Source organism: Crinia signifera, chromosome 6 (genome assembly GCF_055691185.1).
Source record: "Crinia signifera chromosome 6, ASM5569118v1, whole genome shotgun sequence".
Lineage (NCBI taxonomy): Eukaryota > Metazoa > Chordata > Amphibia > Anura > Myobatrachidae > Crinia > Crinia signifera.
This window is the reverse complement of record NC_139222.1, coordinates 167525151-167544528: the sequence shown is the minus strand read 5'-3', so window position 1 is coordinate 167544528 and position 19378 is coordinate 167525151. Positions and strand designations below refer to the sequence as shown.

Below are 19378 nucleotides of genomic sequence, written 5' to 3'. Positions count from 1 at the left end.
GAAATAGGATTAACCTCTTAGTAAATTTCCCCCTTCCTTTCTAGAAAAGCAGATGACGAAATAATGCCATTCATTCCAACCTTGCTCCATCCCCCAATGCTTCTGGCTGCTCTACTGCGCAGTTATCTCTCCCCCTTACTGGCAGCACCTACAGCTCTATGCCCTCAGACTCTTACTACCTCAGCCTTCCCCCATTCCCTGCACACACCACCATTTGCACAGCTTGGTTTACAGCTAGATCAGCCCTGGACTGTCCTTTCACCCCACCACCAGAATTGTCACGTCACATCCCATCACTACATCTATAGACGTGTTGAATCAAAGCAGGTTGGTACCCCCCACACCACCTCCTAATTAGGTTACACACATTACCCTATGATTTCCCTAAATTTTACACCTGTCCCTCCCTCGCCACCAATTTGGAGAAAACCACTTTTGACAAAGGAGGTTATTTAAACCTGATTGCACGGCTCCAAATGCACAGGCCGGGCAGTTATCGATTGTCTGAGCATGTGTTCAGGACACATGCATGAGGCCATTCTGTGATAAAATCCAGGAAAATTATGAACCGTGTGGCGCTCAGTTGTCAATTCTACCTTTTTTCCCTGACTTTCATAATGCTATTAACATCAAACCCAGTGCTGTTCTCTGTGCTGGAACATTGCGCATGCATGAGCTGAGAAAATCTGGGATTAATCTATAGAATAGCGGTGGTGGCAGTGAAGTGCTTCACAATTCTTAAAAGGTGTTTCTGCAGAATGAGCCACTTTTTAGTAGTGATGATTTAGGTACATTATGAATAATAAATTGGCCCAAAATTTAAGGAAAACTTAGTGAGTTTTCTCCAAAGGTAATTTTAACATGGTTCCAGTTTATTACAGGAGTACTTCCACTTTAAGTAATGTTACATTTTTATCACACATGTCACAGTTCAGTAACTGTATTGGTGACAAAATATTAACATTGCTTTTTGGTGAAAAAAAAAAGTGTTACAGCAACTGATCATCTTTATTTGTATATTTAAAGTTGAATGATCAAGTGCAGGTTTTTCACTGAAATGCAAAGGTTAGTAATTGAACCCTAGCGGAGGCAAGCAGTGGCGGTGACTGAACCTTAGTAATGGCCCACTGCGCCCCCAGATTGCTGCATTTAAATGCCACAATCCGTAGGTCTCAGAGGAGGGGGCGAAGCTAAAATGGCACAATTGCGTCATTTTAGCACCACCCCCTCCATGGAAAATCCGCGTATTAGTCTATTTTCCATCCTGGGGGTGCCCCCCCCCCCCCCCCCCCCAAAAGTCTCCTCTCTGGGTTTCTTAACTGAGCCCTAGCGGAGGCATGTAATAGTGGTGGTAACTGAGCTGTAGCAAAGGCGTGTAGTAGTGGCGGAAACTGAGCCCTAGTGGAGGCATCTAGTAGCGGTGGTAACTGAGCCCTAGTGGCGGTAGTAACTGAGCCCTAGTGGAGGCATGTAGTAGTGGTAACTGAGCCTTAGCTGAGGCATGTAATAGTGGCGGTAACTGAGCCCAAGGAGCATGCTATGGAATGAATGAAAAAACATGAAGGTAATGCATAGAGAAACCACAAATTGACCTGCTATGGCTTAAAATATTCTCTAATTTTCAGACCTATATTGTTTTTTTCAATGGTCATTTCTAATTTTTGGTTCTTTTCAAATTTATTTTGGCAGGCTCCCGACACTGTCCATCATTATGGGCTGGTACTAATGGTGGTACGGTGTATGCTTTTTCCTTGCGTGTACCTCCAACAGAGCGACGGATGGAAGAAGCAGTATCTGCAACACAGGGTAAGATGTATGTGGTGATTGATGTTCAGTACAGATCTTTCTGCTTATAGTGTGCATATGATCTGTTGTATATACCTAGGGAATTGGCCACTGCGCTACCTTGGTCAGCCCCTAGCATGTAATATTCATATTTGGATTTAATTAATGTCCTATTATTCCTTGTTAATCTCAGCCAAGGAAATTCAGCTTATGCATCGAGCACCAGTAGTGGGGATTCTAGTTTTGGATGGTCACAGTGTTCCCCTACCAGAGCCTCTTGAAGCTGCTCATGATCTTTCCAAAAGCCCAGATATGCAAGGCAGCCATCAATTGCTAGTGATATCTGAGGAACAGTTTAAGGTAGGAGTAGTCTGGCTGAGTGGTTTGTGGTTTGCTTTTGCATGATGTTGGGGCTCACATATAACCTTTTGCAGGTGTTCACCCTGCCAAAAGTGAGCAGCAAGCTGAAGCTGAAACTGACAGCGACAGAAGGGTGCCGGGTACGCAAAGCTGCAGTGTGCACTTTTGGTAGCTGCCGGGCAGAGGACCACAATGAGAACCACCTCACAGTACTTACGAATCTTGGTGACATTCAGGTTGTGTCCCTGCCTCAACTTAAACCACAAGTGCGGTACGACTGTATCCGAAAGGAGGATGTGAGTGGAATCGCATCCTGTGTATTTACAAAGTATGGACAAGGTGAGTACAAAGTTCCATTCTGGAGACACCTGCCCCACTGATAGAGGGTTATTACAAAGTGTAACTACTACTACACGTTTTACTGTACAAATATAAATTTATTTTGTTCCACTGGTTTGATGGTGGTTCTAATGTTTGCTTTGTATCCTTCTGTTGCTAGTTATGCTACTGTCATTTACTTGGGACCGTTTCCTTTAGCAGGATATAAAATGCTAGACTTCTCTAACTAGGAAATGGGGTCAGTGCATCCTAAAAGCGTTCTAAACCAATTAGATGCTTGATCAGTGTATCTTAACCCTTTGAGTGGCAAGTGAATTTGCCAAAATAGGTCTAAAAATTGTCAAGCAGACATTTTTATTCATCATAATGACCTGTAATATCTTTTTTTAGGTAATTAATATATTTTTTTTTCCAGGGGAATAGCATTCCATATTATGCTGACCAAGAACATCATTGCTTTAGAATGCTGTGGTTTCTTGGTTAGACCATACAAATGTTTTTAAAGTGAATATCTGACATATGTCTGATTTTCACTTTAGGGTTCTACCTCATCTCCCCTTCTGAAATGGAACGTTTCTCTCTGTCCACATGCTGGCTTATTGCACCTCGATGCAGGGTTGATACCCCTGAGCCCTCTAATAGTGGAAGGCCACAAAGAGGGAACAGCACAGAAAAGAAAAGCGAAAGATCCAGGCAAGTAACCACAGCAAAGAGGCACAAATAACTGATATTGTATCACTGAGTGATTGGAGTCATTGGTCATGGTAGGAGGCTTTGCCTGTACTTGTGAAAGTAATCTAGTGTTTCTTCTTACAGGCTGTCCAATAGGAGCGATGGAGATACAGATGGTAAGTAGGAAATAGCTGAATGCTCTTCTGTGGCAGCAAACAGAGGCGTCCTCCAACATCTTTGATACAGTTGTGGCAAGCAGCCTCTCTTGTCGTTCCAAGTCTCATGACAATCCAACATCCATTTTTTATTAAAATTTTTGCTGAAAATGTTTCTTAAGCTGAATTCACACTAGTGGATATATCAGCAGATCAATCGATCTGCAGATATACCAACAGATGGCTCCGGCAGTGTGGTCTTCATACACGCTGCTTTATCTGTCGACTGACATAACTGAGCTGTCAATCATGGACTGCTCCTGGTGTGGCTCTACAGGCGGTTGGCGGATTGCTGGTACACACAGCATGATGCAGAGCTATATCGGGCATCGGCTGTGTTGCACAGCCAACGCGATATATCTGTGAACGCCGCCATTCACAGATATGTTGCTCATACAGATTGGCCAATGGTGCATCTTTTATATGTGGCCACAGATGAGCAAACATAGCACTGTGCTCTTAATATGAATAACAAGAGAAATTTACTTAAGGCTACAAAATAATCACTACATTGTTTTTAATACTGTACCCACTTCAGTCTAATTTTACTCTGTGCATCCTTTAATCATATGATGATTTGTGGCCTTTTTAGTACAGAAATAGTATTATTGTGTGCGCCCTTTATTACACTAGCAATCCTGGATGCCTGAAAGTATAATATTAGGTCTTCTTTAGTTTATCTCAAAGTTCTAATCTGTGTAACTTTTATAATTTATTACACTAAAATCCCCCCCTCATATATTCAATAGTGTAGTAATTTCACATAATTCTACTTTTCACTATGGCCCCACTCCACCTTCCCATTGTCAATATGTTGTTGAGCAGCTTCTCCTGATCCGGTTCCTGCTACCCGCTCCTCATACCCTCATCCACTACTCTAGTACTGTGTATCCCTTATGTTCTATTGACAGAAGTGATAACCATTTCAAAACTGAAATATACAGTGTTGGACCATTTAGGAGTTCTCTGATGTGTACAGTATTTAACCACATACTGTGGTGTGTTAATTTGGTTTAACAGCATAATTTGTTGTAAATAAAAAAAGTTATAATTGAAGAAGATTATAACAAAATAGAACCTGCATATTGCAAATATTGTAAATTGTGTATAAACAATTATGATCCTGGATACACTAGTCCAATAAGTATACTTCATCGTATCCTATTCTGTTTAGTCATGTGTAACTTGACCTCGATTAGCCATATGTCAGCAATAGCTATTTCTTTCTATGTCAGCACACAGGACCAGAGGACCACTGATGGAACATGCATTGTTGAATGATGAGAGTAAGTGCCTTCCTTACTATATTGTGTGGTCGCACACGGGCACAGACCATAAATATGGGACAGAAGTGGCATCTGTAAAATAACATTATACTGAATATCCAGTACAGTATATTGCATAGCCTGATAAACAGCTATATTTTTCAGCTTTATAGTCACCCCTTGTCCTATTAAACACACCATATTATATTCATATGACAAGCCCCAATCATGTTCCAAAGATTATATTGAATACAAAATAAAGCACTGATAAAATTGTCAAACGAAGGGAAAAACCTGAAATAAAACTGAATTGTATATAGTGTGCATACAACCTGTATGTAATGGTTAACTACTATCTCAGCCTCCGCATGTTTACTCAAGCTGTACTTTGTAACAGTCTGTATTTGGTGCAACTGAGAGCAGAGTAAAAACTGCCATAGTAAGCATACTAAAGTTGTATGCATACTGCAGTTGCATTAGGTCTGTCTATTCCAATCAGATTTTGATCAGGATTGCCAAACAATGACATTTAGGTTGATGCCTACTATGTCCAGGGCCGGTGCAAGGCACCGGAGCGCCCCGGTGCCGGGGGGTGGGGGCGGGGGGTACCTGTTGTGCCGTCTGGGGAGCGGGCAGAGGGGTCCATGCTGGCGTCTGACAGGAGCCTCCAGTGGTGTCCTTGCCATGTGGGTACCTGCGGCGCTGTGTATAAAGCCTGGCGGCGGCAGGGGGGTCCCTGCAGTGAATAAGAAATAACTAGCGCTATGCGGTGGTGCGGGAAGCGCTTATGTTTTGAAAACACTGGCCGCACGCTGATCAGCATGCGGCCAGTGTTTTCAAACCTGGCAGAGTTTCCCGCGCTGCCGCATAGCCCAGTGGATAGCGCTAGTTATTTCTTATTCACTGCAGGGACCCCCACCACCGCCTGCTTTATACACAGCGCCGCAGGTACCCGCACGGCAAGGACACCACTGCAGGCTCCTGTCAGACTCCAGCATGGACCCTCCTGCCCGTTCCCAGATGGCGCAGCAGTTACCCCCTTTGCACTGGGGGGGGGGGGGTGGGCGAGGGGCTCCAGTGGTCGGCGCCCTAGGCAAATGCCTAGGCCTGCCTAGTGGTGGCGCCGGCCCTGACTATGTCAAAAATGACTATATGTTTACTCCAGAGCTAGGTATGCTGGGTACACACTAGACGATGTTTCGCAGATTCTGGTGGGATGGAATGTCAAAATATAAATATAGCTCAATGTCGCTCCCATGCATTGCTAGCAAATCTCTATCAGCATGGCCAATAAGGGATCTACTTTTTGCTTTTTTCTCATGAAAGCCCAGACCCCAATTTGGTGCTATTTATATGGCAATAGTTCTGTACTTCTTCCAGATTTTTCAGCTATCAAGAAAAAAGCCTGTATAGTTATGTCATAACCAATATCTGCATGGTTGTATTAACAGTGATGCTGAGAGAGATTCAGAATACTCTAGAAGGGTCTAGAACGTAAGTAATTCCTGCTATTAGATTACTTGTCTATGCCATAATTTAATACTACAAGTTTGTCTTCCTGAGTTTCTAAATATTTCATAGTAATGTAATATAAACTATACAGTATTCTGCCAGATCTGGCTGGTTGAAATGAAAAGCTGGTAATAGATCAGAGCAAATGACAAACATTTGATCCCAAAAACGGGAAAACGGACAAATTGTTATTCATGCAAATTTGTTAAATCTGTGATCTGTAACGGGGTTTGGCCTTTTTCCTGTGAGCAGAGAGCTAGTAGATTGTAATTTGCTTACTTAAATGATCAGATTTCCCTTCCGACCAGCCAGATTTAGTATATCTGCCAGATAATTGCATAGTGTAAAACGAGCTTTATGTTTAATGTTTTTTTAATTATTTATCTCTATTTCCTTTAACATTAACTGTGAGCCATGTATTCGAATGGTTACAGGTGCCTTGTTTGCTTCTATTTTGTCTTCTGTATCAGCCCTTCTAGGTTGCTGTGTGTTTGGTTCAGTTATTATTATAGTTTATATGGGGCCACAAGGGTTCCGCAGCGCCTGACAATACATATGTATTCAATGCTCCTATGTCGCTGTAAATAACGGTGAGTGTGCATGTTTTTTGGAGAGTGGTGAACTTTTCTCTCCTATTTTGTACTTCCCTGTATTCAGCTCTGTTGCTTCTCCAAAAATATTTTGCGAAGCTAACTCAGTTCACCCTGCACTTCTCACCATTTCTGTTCAATGGGGATTTTAGTGTCTCTCTCCAAAAGTGTATTCAATGCACAAATTGCGAGTCCTGCTGGTTTCTTTTTTTACAGCAGTTCTCCATTTTTCCCTCGGCATCTTTTTTAGGTGAACTGTAGGACTATCTTTGTTAAAGTTGTTATTTTTTTAGTTTTTTATGGTTTATAAATTAAAAAAAATGTACTCTAATGTATTTATTGCAAGTACCATAATGCTGTACTTCTATATTAATTTATTTGGAATTTATTTGGAATTTAACCCCTTCCCGACATTTGACGTACATTTACGTCATGGTCGGGAAGCACTTCCCGACACATGGCGTAAATGTACGTCATGGATTTAAACTGTCACCGCGTCTATAGACGCGGTGACAGTTTCAACATGTCTGCTGTCCCTGACAGCAGACATGTCCGTGCATGCCCAGGGGGGGCTGCGATGCCGCCCCCCCGTCGGCGATCGCTGTGATTGGCTGTTCAGTGTGAACAGCCATTCACAGCGTTTTCCTGTGTCACCGGCGAATAACGTTCGCCGGTGACACGGGATCGGAGGTGATTGGTGCTGTAAAGTACAGCACCAATCACCGCGGGGTGTAAGGGTGACACTGGTGTCACCCCACCTCACCCCGCCCGCCCCCAAAGGCCGTGATTGGTCCGTCGGACCGACGGACCAATCACAGCCATGGAGGGGGGTTTAAACTAACGGTGACTGCACTGCAGACGCCATTCCGGTCTGGAATTGCGTGCAGTGCGGTCACCGTGCCTAGCTGCCGCGATATACTGACCAGAACCTTGCTCCATACTTACCTGATCACTGCTTCATCACTGCTTGATCACTGCTTGATCTGTGCTTGTAGTGTGCTGGATGCTTCCTGGATCCTGTTGCTACTTGTGCCTTCCTGTGCTGTGAAATTGTGCTGCTGCAGTGTAATAGCTAGATAGAGAGATAGATAGAGAGAGATAGAGAGAGATAGAGAGAGATAGAGAGAGATAGAGAGAGATAGAGAGAGATACTGTGCTGTGAAATTGTGCTGCTGCAGTGTAATAGCTAGATAGAGAGATAGATAGAGAGAGATAGAGAGAGATAGAGAGAGATACTGTGCTGTGAAATTGTGCTGCTGCAGTGTAATAGCTAGAGAGAGAGATAGAGAGAGAGAGATAGAGAGAGATAGAGAGAGAGATAGTGTCAGAGAGTGCTATATTTTGTGCTGCTGCAGTGTGATATAGTTATAGATAGAGAGAGAGAGATAGAGAGATAGAGAGAGAGAGATAGATAGAGAGGCCTAGTGACAGAGTGCTATATTTTGTGCTGCTGCAGTGTGATAGTTATAGAGAGATAGAGAGAGATAGAGAGAGAGAGATAGAGAGAGATAGTGACAGATTGTGCTATATATTTTTTATATAACTGACTGCTGCCCCCTCCTTTTGTGCTGATCAGTATAAATTAACTGATCAGCAACTTTTTGGGGGCGCAGGTTTTTTTTTATATATAGATATACCTGTCAGTGCTGCTGCTGCAGTGTCATAGAGTGATAGATAGTGATAGAGAGAGATAGTGACAGAGAGTGATAGAGAGTGCTAAATTTTGTGTCTGCTGCCCCCGCCTTTTGTGCTGATCACTATATCTGAGGTGATCAGCAACTTTTTTGGGGGTACAGAGGTTTTTTTTTTTTTATATATATACCTGTCAGTTGCACCAAAGGTTGTGCACCTGCTGCCCCTCACTGGTAATCAGTGTCGCATCACTGATCACCTTTTTTTTTTTTGTGGGTGCTGTGTGGTCTTTTTTAATTTTTTTTTTACACACACTGTGATTTTGTGGGTGTCCTGTGGCCACTGTGCGCTGATCAGTGACGTACATCACTGATCAGCTTTTTCGGCACAGGGTTGATCTATTTTTTTTTTTTTGATCAAATTCCTGTTGCCTTTGAGCGCTGTTCAGTGACAGACGTTACTGACCAACATCTGTGCTCAATTTTTGGCGCAGGACCTTTTTTTTTTTTTAACCCCTTCAATTTTTTTTTTTTAACCCCTTCAATTTTTTTTTTTTTTTAACCCCTTCAATTTTCTTTTTTGGTATAAAGTATTTTTTTTTTTCTGCACTACATACACATTACACACTACATTCCCCCCAGGTTGAAATAAAGTTTGTACCCCCCCCTACACTATACACGTGTTGAAACATTTCACTACCAGTAACACAAAAATAAAAATGGCATCCCAAATGTCCTCCCAAATGTCCTCCCAGTCATCCAGGAGAATGTATTCAGTGGAGGAGGCATATGCCATGCTTGCTTCTGACTCTGACACAGCCAGTGATGCAAGCGGGGAATTTGAAGGATTCGTCTTAAGCTCCTCTTCCTCCTCTGGTGATGAGGGACCCCCTCAAAGACGCCCCCGTAGAGCAGCTGAGACCCCCCCCCCAACAATTGATCTCGTATGGACCCCACCACCAGACAATTTTGAGCCCCAGGTTCCTGAGTTTTTGGCCATGCCAGGAATCCAATTTGATTCCACAGGTCTCAGAGAAATTGACTTTTTCAAATTATTTTTCTCTGATGATTTTATAAATTTAATGGTGGACCAAACTAATTTATATGCCCAGCAGTTTATTGCTCAAAACCCCACGTCATCATTTGCTAGGTGGACCCCTGTAGATGCAGTAGAGATGATGACGTTTTGGGGTCTGGTGTTTCATATGGGCATAGTAAAAAAGCCAGAAATTAGGCAATATTGGAGTACAGATGTTCTGTACAGTACTCCATTTTACCGTATGGCCATGACCCGGACTCGATTTGAGACAATTCTTAAATTTATACATTACACCGATAATGCACAGTGCCCACCCAGAGATGATCCCACCTTTGACCGGCTATTCAAAGTCAGGCCGGTCATTGATCATTTCAGTGCCAAATTTGAAGAGGTGTACATCCCTGAAAAATTTATTTGTATCGACGAGTCCCTTATACATTTTAAAGGAAGGGTTAAATTCCGCCAGTACCTTCCCAGTAAGAGGGCAAGGTATGGCATAAAAATGTATAAACTGTGTGAAAGCACCTCAGGGTACACCCACAGGTTTAGGGTTTATGAAGGGAAGGATTCAAGAATTGAACCGCCAGAATGCCCCCCCTCCCTCGTAGGTGTTAGTGGGAAAATTGTCTGGGATTTAGTGCACCCCTTCCTGGATAAAGGTTATCACCTCTATGTGGATAACTTTTACACTAGCATCCCCCTGTTTAAGGCCCTTGGTTCAAGAGGTACAGCAGCTTGCGGTACTGTGCGCAAGAACCAAAGAGGCCTCCCAAAAACGCACATTGCCCAAGTAATGAGAAGGGGTGAAAGCAGGGGAATATGCAACGAAAATATGTTGTTGGTCAACAAGAGGGATGTCCTTATACTGACAACAATTCACGGAGACAGTACCACCTCCGTCCCTGTACGAGGTACCAGTACCCACACCTCAAAACCTAATTGTATCCTGGATTACAATAGGTACATGGGCGGAGTGGATCTTTCAGATCAGGTACTGAAGCCGTACAGTGCCCTGCGGAAAACAAAAATCTGGTACAAGAAGGTGGCCGTGTATATCATCCAGATGGCACTGTATAACGCTTACGTGCTATTCCGTTCTACCGGCCAGAGGGGGACATTTATGCACTTTCAAGAGGAAGTCATAAAGGGCCTAATATTTGGGAACCAGCAGGCAGAGGGCCCCAGTACTTCTAGTACTGGCCCCCGTATTGTACCAGGGCAGCATTTTCCTGATGAAATCCCCTCCACTGGAAAAAAGGGCAGGACACAAAAAAGGTGCAAAGTTTGCTATAAAAAGGGAATAAGAAAGCAAACTATTTTCCAGTGTGACACTTGCCCCGACAAACCCGGCCTATGTATAAAGGAGTGTTTTAAAATATACCACACATCTATGGAATATTAGGTTCATAATTTCACCGTGCTTCGGGGGTCTTGCTAATGCCACATAGCACCCACCATTCATTCCACCAGAATCTGAGCCGCAAAATCCAAAAATCACTCCTTCCCTTCTGAGTCCTGCCATGCACCCAACTGGTATTTTTTGGTCACATGTGAGGCATTGCCGTACTCGGGAGAAATTGGGGCACAGATTTTGGGGTGCTTTTTCTCCTTCATACCTTCTGAAAATGAAAAATTTTGAGCCAGAACTGCATTTTTGTGTAAAAAAATGTAATTTTTCATGTTCACTGCCCAGTTTTATCAAAATTGGTGAAACCCCTGGGGGTTTGAAATGTACACTATACCCCTAGATGAATTCCCTGAGGGGTGTAGTTTGCAAAATGGGGTCACTTGTGGGGGGGTTCCACTGTATTGGTGCTTTGGGGGTCTTGCTAATGCGACATAGCACCCACCATCATTCCACCAGAATTTGTGCTGCAAACTCCAAATATCACTCCTTCCCTTCTGAGTCCTGCCACTTTTTGGTCACACATGAGGCATTGCGGTACTCGGGAGAAATTGGGGCACAGATTTTGGGGTGCTTTGTCTCCTTCATTCCTTCTGAAAATGAAAAATTTTGAGCCAGAACTGCATTTTTGTGTAAAAAAATGTAATTTTTCATTTTCACTGCCCACTTGTATCAAAATTGGTGAAACCCCTGGGGGTTTGAAATGTACACTATACCCCTAGATGAATTCCCTGAGGGGTGTACTTCGCAAAATGGGGTGACTTGTGGGGGGGTTCCACTGTATTGGTGCAACATAGCACCCACCATTCATTCCACCAAAATCTGTGCTGCAAAATCCAAAAATCACTCCTTCCCTTCTGAGTCCTGCCATGCACCCAACTGGTATTTTTTGGTCACATGTGAGGCATTGCCGTACTCGGGAGAAATTGGGGCACAGATTTTGGGGTGCTTTTTCTCCTTCATACCTTCTGAAAATGAAAAATTTTGAGCCAGAACTGCATTTTTTTGTAAAAAAATGTAATTTTTCATGTTCACTGCCCACTTGTATCAAAATTGGTGAAACCCCTGGGGGTTTGAAATGTACACTATACCCCTAGATGAATTCCCTGAGGGGTGTAGTTTGCAAAATGGGGTCACTTGTGGGGGGTTCCACTGTCTTGGTGCTTGGGGGGTCTTGCTAATGCGACATAGCACCCACCAAAATTCCACCAGAATCTGAGCTGCAAAATCCAAAAATCACTCCTTCCCTTCTGAGTCCTGCCATGCACCCAACTGGTATTTTTTGTTCACATGTGAGGCATTGCCGTACTCGGGAGAAATTGGGGCACAGATTTTGGGGTGCTTTTTCTCCTTCATACCTTCTGAAAATGAAAAATTTTGAGCCAGAACTGCATTTATGTGTAAAAAAATGTAATTTTTCATGTTCACTGCCCACTTGTATCAAAATTGGTGAAACCCCTGGGGGTTTGAAATGTACACTATACCCCTAGATGAATTCCCTGAGGGGTGTAGTTTGCAAAATGGGGTCACTTGTGGGGGGGTTCCACTGTATTGGTGCTTTGGGGGTCTTGCTAATGCGACATAGCACCCACCAAAATTCCACCAGAATCTGAGCTGCAAAATCCAAAAATCACTCCTTCCCTTCTGAGTCCTGCCATGCACCCAACTGGTATTTTTTGGTCACATGTGAGGCATTGCCGTACTCGGGAGAAATTGGGGCACAGATTTTGGGGTGCTTTTTCTCCTTCATACCTTCTGAAAATGAAAAATTTTGAGCCAGAGCTGCATTTTTGTGTAAAAAAATGTAATTTTTCATTTTCACTGCCCACTTGTATCAAAATTGGTGAAACCCCTGGGGGTTTGAAATGTACACTATACCCCTAGATGAATTCCCTGAGGGGTGTAGTTTGCAAAATGGGCTCACTTGTGGGGGGGTTCCACTGTATTGGTGCTTTGGGGGTCTTGCTAATGCGACATAGCACCCACCAAAATTCCACCAGAATCTGAGCTGCAAAATCCAAAAATCACTCCTTCCCTTCTGAGTCCTGCCATGCACCCAACTGGTATTTTTTGGTCACATGTGAGGCATTGCCGTACTCGGGAGAAATTGGGGCACAGATTTTGGGGTGCTTTTTCTCCTTCATACCTTCTGAAAATGAAAAATTTTGAGCCAGAACTGCATTTTTGTGTAAAAAAATGTAATTTTTCATTTTCACTGCCCACTTGTATCAAAATTGGTGAAACCCCTGGGGGTTTGAAATGTACACTATACCCCTAGATGAATTCCCTGAGGGGTGTACTTTGCAAAATGGGGTGACTTGTGGGGGGGTTCCACTGTATTGGTGCAACATAGCACCCACCATTCATTCCACCAAAATCTGTGCTGCAAAATCCAAAAATCACTCCTTCCCTTCTGAGTCCTGCCATGCACCCAACTGGTATTTTTTGTTCACATGTGAGGCATTGCCGTACTCGGGAGAAATTGGGGCACAGATTTTGGGGTGCTTTTTCTCCTTCATGCCTTCTGAAAATGAAAAATTTTGAGCCAGAACTGCATTTTTGTGTAAAAAAATGTAATTTTTCATTTTCACTGCCCACTTGTATCAAAATTGGTGAAACCCCTGGGGGTTTGAAATGTACACTATACCCCTAGATGAATTCCCTGAGGGGTGTAGTTTGCAAAATGGGGTCACTTGTGGGGGGGTTCCACTGTATTGGTGCTTGGGGGGTCTTGCTAATGCGACATAGCACCCACCAAAATTCCACCAGAATCTGAGCTGCAAAATCCAAAAATCACTCCTTCCCTTCTGAGTCCTGCCATGCACCCAACTGGTATTTTTTGGTCACATGTGAGGCATTGCGGTACTCGGGAGAAATTGGGGCACAGATTTTGGGGTGCTTTGTCTCCTTCATTCCTTGTGAAAATGAAAAATTTTGAGCCAGAACTGCATTTTTGTGTAAAAAATGTAATTTTTCATTTTCACTGCCCAGTTGTACCACAATTGGTGAAACCCCTGGGGGTTTGAAATGTACACTATACCCCTAGATGAATTCCCTGAGGGGTGTAGTTTGCAAAATGGGGTAACTTGTGGGGGGGTTCCTAAATTTTAGCATCTTATGGTGCCTAGAAACCTACATGGTGCCTAAAAAATAATCTCATAAAAAGGAGGCTCCAAAATCAAGTAGGTGCTCCTTCTATTATGAAGCCTGTGGTTTGGTCAACGTGCACACTAGGGCCACATATAGGATATTTTTGAAAACAAAAGAATTGGGGGAATCAATTTTTAGTCACATTTCTCTAGTAAAATGTACTGTGTTCCTTAGAAAAATGTATTAAAATTGCAAATCTGCAAAAAAAATGAAATTTTGAAATTTCACCTACACTTTGTTTTAATTCCTGTGAAACACCTAAAGGGTTAACAAACTTCCAAAATGCTGTTTTGAATACTGTGAGGGGTGCAGTTTTTGAAATGGCATCATTTATGGGGGTGTCTCACATACAAGTCCCTCAAAGTCATATCAGAACTGAACTGGTCCCTAAAAAAATCAGTGTTTGAAATTTTCTTGAAAATTTGAGAATTTGCTATTCATATTGTAAGCCTCCTAGTGTCCAAAAAAATTAAAAGAAAGTTGAAATAATGATGGAAACATAAAGTATACATATGGTCTATGTTAGTTATTAACTATTTTGAGTGGTATGATTATTTGTCTCACAAGCAGAAAATTTAACATTTTGCAAATCGCTAAATTTTCCATTTTTTCACGACATTTTGGTATTTTTCACAAAAAAACACAGACTGTATCGACCCAAATTTACCACTAATTTGAAGTACAATGTGTCACGAAAAAACAATCTCAAAATCACTGGGATAAGTAAAAGCAAAAAAAAGTTATCCCCACTTAAGTGAGACATGTCAGATTTGAAAAAAATGGCTCTGTCAGGAACGCAAAAACTAGCTCTGTCAGGAAGGGGTTAATAAGTTATTTTAATGGTATCCAATAAGAAATCAGTAATGCTCCTAGTTAGACCCCCTAACATAAAACAGCATGCAGCCGCACCCCGCAAGAAAACATGAAAAACTGCACCACAACACACAGCAAGGCACTGGCCCTCCGTGCAATAGTGTGCCGCCCCCAAACCAAGGCAGGGAAGCTCAGGGAGACCCCCCCTAACATAAAACAGCATGCAGCCGCACCCCGCAAGAAAACATGAAAAACTGCACCACAACACACAGCAAGGCACTGGCCCTCCGTGCAATAGTGGGCTGCCCCCAAACCAAGGCAGGGAAGCTCAGGGAGACCCCGCCTAACATAAAACAGCATGCAGCCGCACCCCGCAAGAAAACATGAAAAACTGCACCACAACACACAGCAAGGCACTGGCCCTCCGTGCAATAGTGTGCCGCCCCCAAACCAAGGCAGGGAAGCTCAGGGAGACCCCACCTAACATAAAACCACAATTTAGGGGTGTATTAAAAAACAAAACTAATCTTTGGCAGTGTGGCAGGATATCCACATATTGGAATAAACTGATAATGTTCATAAATAATACCTTCCAATTGAATGTAATTAAAAATCCTACGGCCTGTCTACTCCTAGTATTGAAAGATTGGGATTGGGGAGGTAGGAAAAAATCCTTGTTGCCCGTGATAACGGTGATCTTAGGAATAGCAAAAAAACTAATTATGAAATACTGGATCAAAAGATCAGCACCCTCCATTCTTGAAACAAAGAACACAATAATAAGTATCTTATACATGGAGAGACAGGCCACATTACCGGATATAGAAACAGGCGTTATGAGGTTTTATCGTAAATGGGGACCCTACATCGAGACCTTACCCAGCCCCACACAATCACAAATTCTGAGCATGTATGAAAACACATCATGGTATTTGGTGCGACAACTGAGCCATACATGACCAACTTATCCAATCAATACAGATGGAAGAAGGTGGTTTAAAATATTAGAGCAAAGCATAGGTATCACTTCTAGAAATATCTTTTAGAATCTAAACGCAGTAGCCTCACTTCCCACCCTCCCCCACTCCTTCCCTTTGTCTTGTCTAGTTTGTCCAAGTTAGAGTATATTATATGGAATTGGAATTGAAGGCGAGCAATATCTTTAGTGCCACTTAAAGTAAAATCATTATGTACTGATAAGTATGTGCCTATTATGGCTCTATATTCTTATACGCCTAAGCCTACACAATTCTGTATGTTTACATTTTTGTATGTTTGTAATATGTTGAAGAAAAAAAATAATGAAAATGTGGTCACCCTGCGCGGTGTACTTCTGTCTAACAAGGAGTGATTTGTCGCCTTGATTTATGACATGGTTTGTTATGTGACTTTTTCAATAAAACGTTTTAAAAAAAAAAAAAAAAACTAAACCAAAGCCCCCAAAAAGGCCTTTAAAAACGCTAACAATTACAAAATAAATAAAATAAAAACCCAGGGCACTGAAACCACGGCCAAAGCACAACACAATAATAAGAATAAATGAGGACAAAATACACAGCACCAGTCTGCAGCCACAAACCCAATTAAAATTGTCACACAGCCATGTGTTGTAATAAAAACACTGCACAAAACACTAACCTTAAACCTGTTCAGAAGCCAAGATCCACAGATCCCCCGAACACGCTGCTCAAACACAAGTCAAGTATGCACACCTCACGTGGAGAGCAGGAGAAACCTGATCTCTCCTGCTACAGCTCACCCTATTCCCCTCGCATAATTATGCAGAGTTCGCAAAAAGGGATGGTGAGCTGCAGAAGCGTTGAATAAGGAGACAGACAGAAAGGAGGAGATGATTAAAAGTGGTGAGTGCTTCAGCGAGGTCACGGTGACATGCACGAGCGAACAGTGAGCCTGACTCGCAAAAAGCATTGAATACATGCCACTGATGAGCAAGAAAAACAAAACAAGAAAATAGGGATTTACAGTACATATTCAAATTAGGACAAGTACATGGTAAATAAGACAGTTGCCTCAGCGGACACTGTCACAATTATAAAAGTGGCCGAGCTATATTCTTAGAAAAGCACATGTAGTAGTATAAAAATGTAGGTCGATGAGCGAGACAGATACAATGATGATTGTTATCAGTGCATCCGACAAATGCCTGTGTTTGCTGATTTTGATGTTTTTTTTTTTTGATTGATAGAAACCAAAGCCACAAGCAGTTAACAAGTTGTACGTTTTGCAAATTTAAAAGGAATGTGTTTTGGTGTGCTTCATATCCGTTTTTTTTTTTCTGCTCTACAGAAGTTTTGGGGAAAGGAACTCCCGACAGATCAGACTCAGTAACGGAGCAGGTACAGTTTTATATATCCGACTGTCAATGTACAAAATGGTTTTTGAGGCACGCAAGCATCTTATGCAAGCGCGCCCCCTGGCAGGGGCTGGTGATGAAACGGGCTGCATCTGTATAATCCCATTTATGATCACAATAGGTCAGGCATGTCCAAACTGTGGCCGTCCAGCTGTTGTGAAATTACACATCCCAGCATGCCTTGCCATAGTTTTAGCATTCCCTAATAGCAAAACTGTGGCAAGGCATGCTAGGATGTGTAGTTTCGTAACAGCTGGAGGGCCACAGTTTGGACATGCCTGCAATAGGTAGAGTGCTACTATATTGTTAGATTTACCAATTTCTGGAATAGAATTAGTCATCAATGAGCTACACCCAACCACAAAAGTTATATATGGTGATCTTATTGATTTACTGCTGCATTGTGCAGTAGCTCCAGTCACTTCATCATTGTACACATTGCTAACCATGCAGCTTCCCAAAACTTTTTGGACGGGTCCATTTTAACAAATAGCATATGCGGTTTCAAAGTATCCACCATGTTTACAATAATTTAGCCACTGTGGGTGGTGTTTTGTTGATGTCTGTTGGGAAAATTCAGGGGTAGATTTATTAAGCTCGGTGAAGTGGTAGTGTCTGGTTTTTATCACCGACCAATCAGCTCCTACCTGTCATTTTTCAAACCAAGCCTGTAACTTTACAGTTAGGAGCTGATTGGCCGGTGATAAAAAACAGACACTTTATCACTTCACCGAGCTTAAAAAATCTGCCCCTCAGTTCCTAGACATGGGCTGCTGGACATCAGTGATTTTCTGCTGCTCTCATTACTGCATAAAACAGTAGACGTTCTTTGCTTATTTTTGTGCACGTCTTGTATGAGGTGCAGAAAAATGAGGAAGTTACTCTGTGGCATGTTGCTAGTAATTAGATTCCCTCTCTGTGGGGGGATGCTCTAACATCCGTGCCGGCTACCGCAAACATAATTATCGCATATGCTCTAACATATGCGATAATTATGGCAAAGGACAGCTCCTGCGTTAAGAGCTGTCCTTTTGCGGTGGTAGACAGTGGGTCCCACCGGAACCTGGTGGCTCCTCCCTCACCTGGTGTTGCTGCTGCTGCGCCGGGCTCTCCTCCTCCCTGAAGAGGATCATAGTGCAGGGAAGAGGAGGTCACAGGTCTGTGCAGCACAGCTCGGTGTTGGCCGGACACAGGTGAGGGGGTGGTGGTGGGTTGCATTAGGAGCCCATAGGCTTCTATGGGGCATCGCTAGATTTTTCTGGCGATGCCCCCCGTCGCGATAAACCGGCGGGGGATGCTTAGAGCAACCCAAAAAATGGAAAAAACCCAGATAACAGGGTTCTTACCGCATTTTTAGTTCAGAGAATCTCCCCCTGTGGTTGATATTTTATAATGTGAGCATAGATAGTTTGGCACTCCAATAAACCAGTAAACATTGAGGTTTGGCATGGCACATTGAATTAATGGCTGTTTTTTTTTTCTCTCTTCTCTCTGAAGCAGAATGAGACCTTCCGACAAAATGCTAACAATCTGGGTTCCAGAAAACTCAACATAAATACACTACTGATTTTATCCTATGGAGCTGAGCAAGTTACAACATCGGATGCTTTATCTCCAGGGTTTGGACTCTTTGCGGCCATATTTCCCACACTTTGCACGCACCTCTTAAACTGTTCCTAAAGGCAATCGTTTTTTAAGTTATAAGTTTTACTGCTTTTGCTTTCCACCATCCCTCTTCTGTGCGTGTGAAGAAGTTTCTAGGAGGCTTGTGGCCAAACTATTTTGTGGGTTTTTTATGTTTTTATTTGTTTTAAAGATATTTTTCATTTTATTGAATTATTTAGGATAATGTTTTTTATACTGTAAAAAGTGGTGCAAGCTGCCCTGATGTTTGGGTGCCTTGAATTTATTGGGTATTGTGCTTCCCAGTGATTGGGCTGCCATGCAATCTATTTTTGTAGGAAATAACCATTTTGGTCATCTTGCACACAAATAAATTATATGTTCCAGCTACTTGTGGATGCATTGTGTCCTTGACTAAGGCTTGGGCCACACATTGTGTGTTTATAGGATGCAGACAAACAGGATACACCTTCTTAGATTCACATATTGGGTTATTTTTCAGATGGAATGTTGCTATGGGCAAAAATCAGATTGTATTATCTTGTAGAAGGTTCTAAATCAGACATGTCCAACCTGCGACCCTCCAGATGTTGTGAAACTACACA

At 42.6% G+C, this 19378-nt stretch overlaps 1 protein-coding gene across 4 annotated transcripts in view; it reads left to right on the top strand.

The window, feature by feature from the left end:
• LLGL2 (LLGL scribble cell polarity complex component 2) overlaps window positions 1-19164 on the top strand; it is a 69330-nt gene extending 50166 nt beyond the window's left edge. For 3 of the 4 annotated variants that reach the window (XM_083147991.1, XM_083147989.1, XM_083147992.1), the window contains 9 exons: window positions 1690-1806; window positions 1979-2145; window positions 2220-2484; window positions 3024-3177; window positions 3301-3332; window positions 4607-4657; window positions 6088-6130; window positions 17084-17133; window positions 18648-19164. In XM_083147991.1, the coding sequence (XP_083004117.1) occupies window positions 1690-1806; window positions 1979-2145; window positions 2220-2484; window positions 3024-3177; window positions 3301-3332; window positions 4607-4657; window positions 6088-6130; window positions 17084-17133; window positions 18648-18655 (887 nt within the window). In that variant the 3' untranslated portion in view covers window positions 18656-19164. The remainder of the gene's footprint in view (window positions 1-1689; window positions 1807-1978; window positions 2146-2219; window positions 2485-3023; window positions 3178-3300; window positions 3333-4606; window positions 4658-6087; window positions 6131-17083; window positions 17134-18647) is intronic. The other variant, XM_083147990.1, reaches the window with a different exon arrangement.
• The last annotated feature ends 214 nt before the right edge of the window (window positions 19165-19378 follow it).